The sequence below is a fragment of the Anneissia japonica genome, unplaced genomic scaffold, assembly GCF_011630105.1.
Source record: "Anneissia japonica isolate Jap-2015-1 unplaced genomic scaffold, ASM1163010v1 scaffold708_len118720_cov121, whole genome shotgun sequence".
NCBI classification, from domain to species: Eukaryota; Metazoa; Echinodermata; class Crinoidea; order Comatulida; family Comatulidae; genus Anneissia; species Anneissia japonica.
Genome location: NW_022749689.1, coordinates 2098 through 5131, shown reverse-complemented (window position 1 = coordinate 5131; position 3034 = coordinate 2098). Strand labels below are relative to the sequence as shown.

The window sequence follows — 3034 nt, the reverse complement described above, 5'->3', positions numbered from 1 at the left end:
TATATATATATATTGGTTAGAAGTCAGAATCCTATCGAAGGCTCTTGAGCTTGAATCCTGATAGACAAATGTTGTTTTCTGAAGAAAAGAAAAATGTGTTCGTGCAAGTAGTATAATTTGTTTTTTGTTTTTGTTTTTGATGAGTGATATTACTCTACATATACGAACAAAGTATTTAATTAATCTATGTTTAATTTACAATTGAAGAAACTTGCGATATTAACTGCATGAACGGTGGAGTTTGTGTCATTTTGGATTATGGTATCGAGAACTGTCAGTGTATGACTGGTTTTTTTGGACCAACATGCAATAGAGGTAAGCTTTTACAGTTAAGGCTTAAATGTGGATTACGCATGCAGCTAAATATAATAGTTATCCTAGAGTGCAGAACATTGTTAACATTTTATACATGAATGCCATGTAAAAGGATTAGACAGTATGCATTTTATTTAATTCAGTTAGACAGATACATAATTATGTATGTTTTAGTGTATTTTATTTGTTAGCTTTTACTATTTATTGGCTATCTTTACGTTTAATGTTGGAGTGCACCAACAGTAACCATGACAAAAATTCTGTGAGAACGCATAGGTTTACCACCTGTTAAATATCCTCTATCATGCCATATGAATAAAGCAAGACTGAAGGTGCATTAACATGATTCACACCAAATCCGAATTTTCGGATCGGGACATCTGCTGAAGCGATTAATAAACGAATCAGTGTGTAAGAAACAGGGACGCTGCAGCTCAGCCTTCAAAAACGCGACCCGAATTTATGTTCGGATCCGATGTGAATGCAGTTTAATAGGAAGATTACTAAACATTTATAAAAAGAAATAATTAACAGCAAAAACACTCAGCAAACGTTAAGATAGATGTGAACATCAGTCATGAGTTTAAGTTTGCAAATGTGATATTGTATATTTTGTCCTCATGTTATTAATGATATTAAGACAAAGAAAATAAGATAGCATTAACAAAAAGAGACTATTATTTAATAATTTTAACATTAAGCAGATATTCTAGTATTATTTAATGACACAGTTTATTAAATTTTTTAATTAATTTTAACATATTAACATTATTGTATTCAAAGAAAAACGTATTAACTTATTAACTAAAAGCATGTTGTAAATCTTTCAGGTATTAGAAAGTCGTCTTTAGTTTGAATGAGAATCTGTCAAATGCAGTAAATCAGTTTTGAAGAAGCTAATAATGTAATATTATAATATTTAAAACTACAAATATAAGATGTTTTGGTAGTTACTATTAACATGTGAATATATGCAGTTGATACCTGTTCAACTTCATACTAGTATATATAGAAACTAGGTGATTATTTTGTATTATCCAAAATGTTTATACCAAATTCAGCTGATCTTTGGTAGGAATAGGGAACTCATTATCAAATATTGCTGGTAGAGGAAAGTATAGAAGAATTATAGTTGTATTGTGTATTTCTTTAGATCAAGCCCAATGTGATTTCGAAGATCCAAACCTTTGTTACTTTGTACAAGATGAATCGGATGACTTTGATTGGATAAGAACATCTGGATCAACACCCTCATCTCGTACTGGCCCTGAGTATGACCACACATATGGAACATTACAAGGTAATACAACATTGACATTTTTCATTCATAAAATCTAAAATAAAATTGTAAAATTATCAATGAAAATATTGCAGAATCTGCATATAAAATAAAACAAGATAACACAATTATAAATAGATGTAAAAGAAAATTCTATGAAATCAAAACGTTTATTTCATTTGATTACAGGTTTCTACATATACATTGAAACAAGTCCGAGAAACCTCAACGACATCGCTCGCCTTTGGACAATGACATATCCTGCAACACACGGCACATGCGTCCAGTGGTTCTACCACATGTACGGGGCCACTGTGAACACATTGAGTGTGTACATAGTCAATACAGCAGATACTCTTGGTACACCTGTGTGGTCAATAAGAAACGAGCAAGGAAATATTTGGCGACGTGGACAAATTTTTGTGGAAACAAGTAGTGCCTACCAGATAGTGTTTGAAGGAATTGCAGGAAGTAGTTATACAGGAGATATTGCTTTAGATGACGTCAAGATCACCGATGGAGCATGTGTGCGAAATGGTATTATACACGTTCAACTTCTTACACTTCGCAGCCATAAACACATAGGCGTAGATTCCGGGGGGATGGGGATATATCCCCCCAATATTTGACAAGGGAGGGGGGTGGTCCATTGTATCATCCCCCCAATATTTTGATTATGTATGGGATAAAATGGAGCTTTACACACTTCAAGAGACTGTCACAGAAATAATTTGCACTGTCTTATGCGCTTACAAAGATGAAAATTAGCATAATGTATTAATGCTGATAACAAAATTATTTTATCTGGTACCAATCTAAGCTCTTCATTCCTTAGATGTTAGATTTGCTTGCAAAGAGAGCCACATTTCACACTGAAGGGTGTGTACGACATCAGTAATGTTATGTCAATTCCAAGAATGTTTAAGATTATATCGGTTGATGAGAAATTTATTGATTAGGACTATAATAGCAAATTCCATCAATTTATTTTGCAAAAACAAGGTTTCCAGCTTCAGAGGAGGGCACATCCCCTGTCCGCACAAGGGCACACATTGGCGCTAACACCAGGCGCGTAGCAGGGGTCTTGGGTCAGAGTGGATATTTATTTTTTTATTTTTTTTATTTTTTATTTCAACCATCTTTAAAGAGGGTAACCCTTCTAATTTAACCCAGTAGGTTAACTGATATTCAGGGGCCCTCTTTAATAATATTAAAGAACAGTACAAACAACATCATTACAACATAATAATAATAATAATAATGACAATAATAATAATAATAATAATTATAATAATAATAATAATAATAATGATAATGATAATAATAATAATAATAATAATAATAATAATAATAATAATAATAATAATTTATTATTAACAACAACAACAACAACAACAACAACAACATACAATCCTCATTTCCCGGTTAGTAATTTACCAT

General features: G+C 32.0%; 1 protein-coding gene across 1 annotated transcript in view; it reads left to right on the top strand.

Moving 5' to 3' along the window:
- The window catches only part of LOC117121129 (MAM and LDL-receptor class A domain-containing protein 1-like), a gene marked incomplete at its 3' end in the record, with an annotated part of 23129 nt that extends 20998 nt beyond the window's left edge, over positions 1-2131 (top strand). Inside the window, exons 12-14 of the mRNA XM_033266230.1 lie at positions 208-315; positions 1469-1615; positions 1784-2131. Coding sequence (XP_033122121.1) covers positions 208-315; positions 1469-1615; positions 1784-2131 — 603 coding nt within the window. The remainder of the gene's footprint in view (positions 1-207; positions 316-1468; positions 1616-1783) is intronic.
- Positions 2132-3034: the final 903 nt, after the last annotated feature.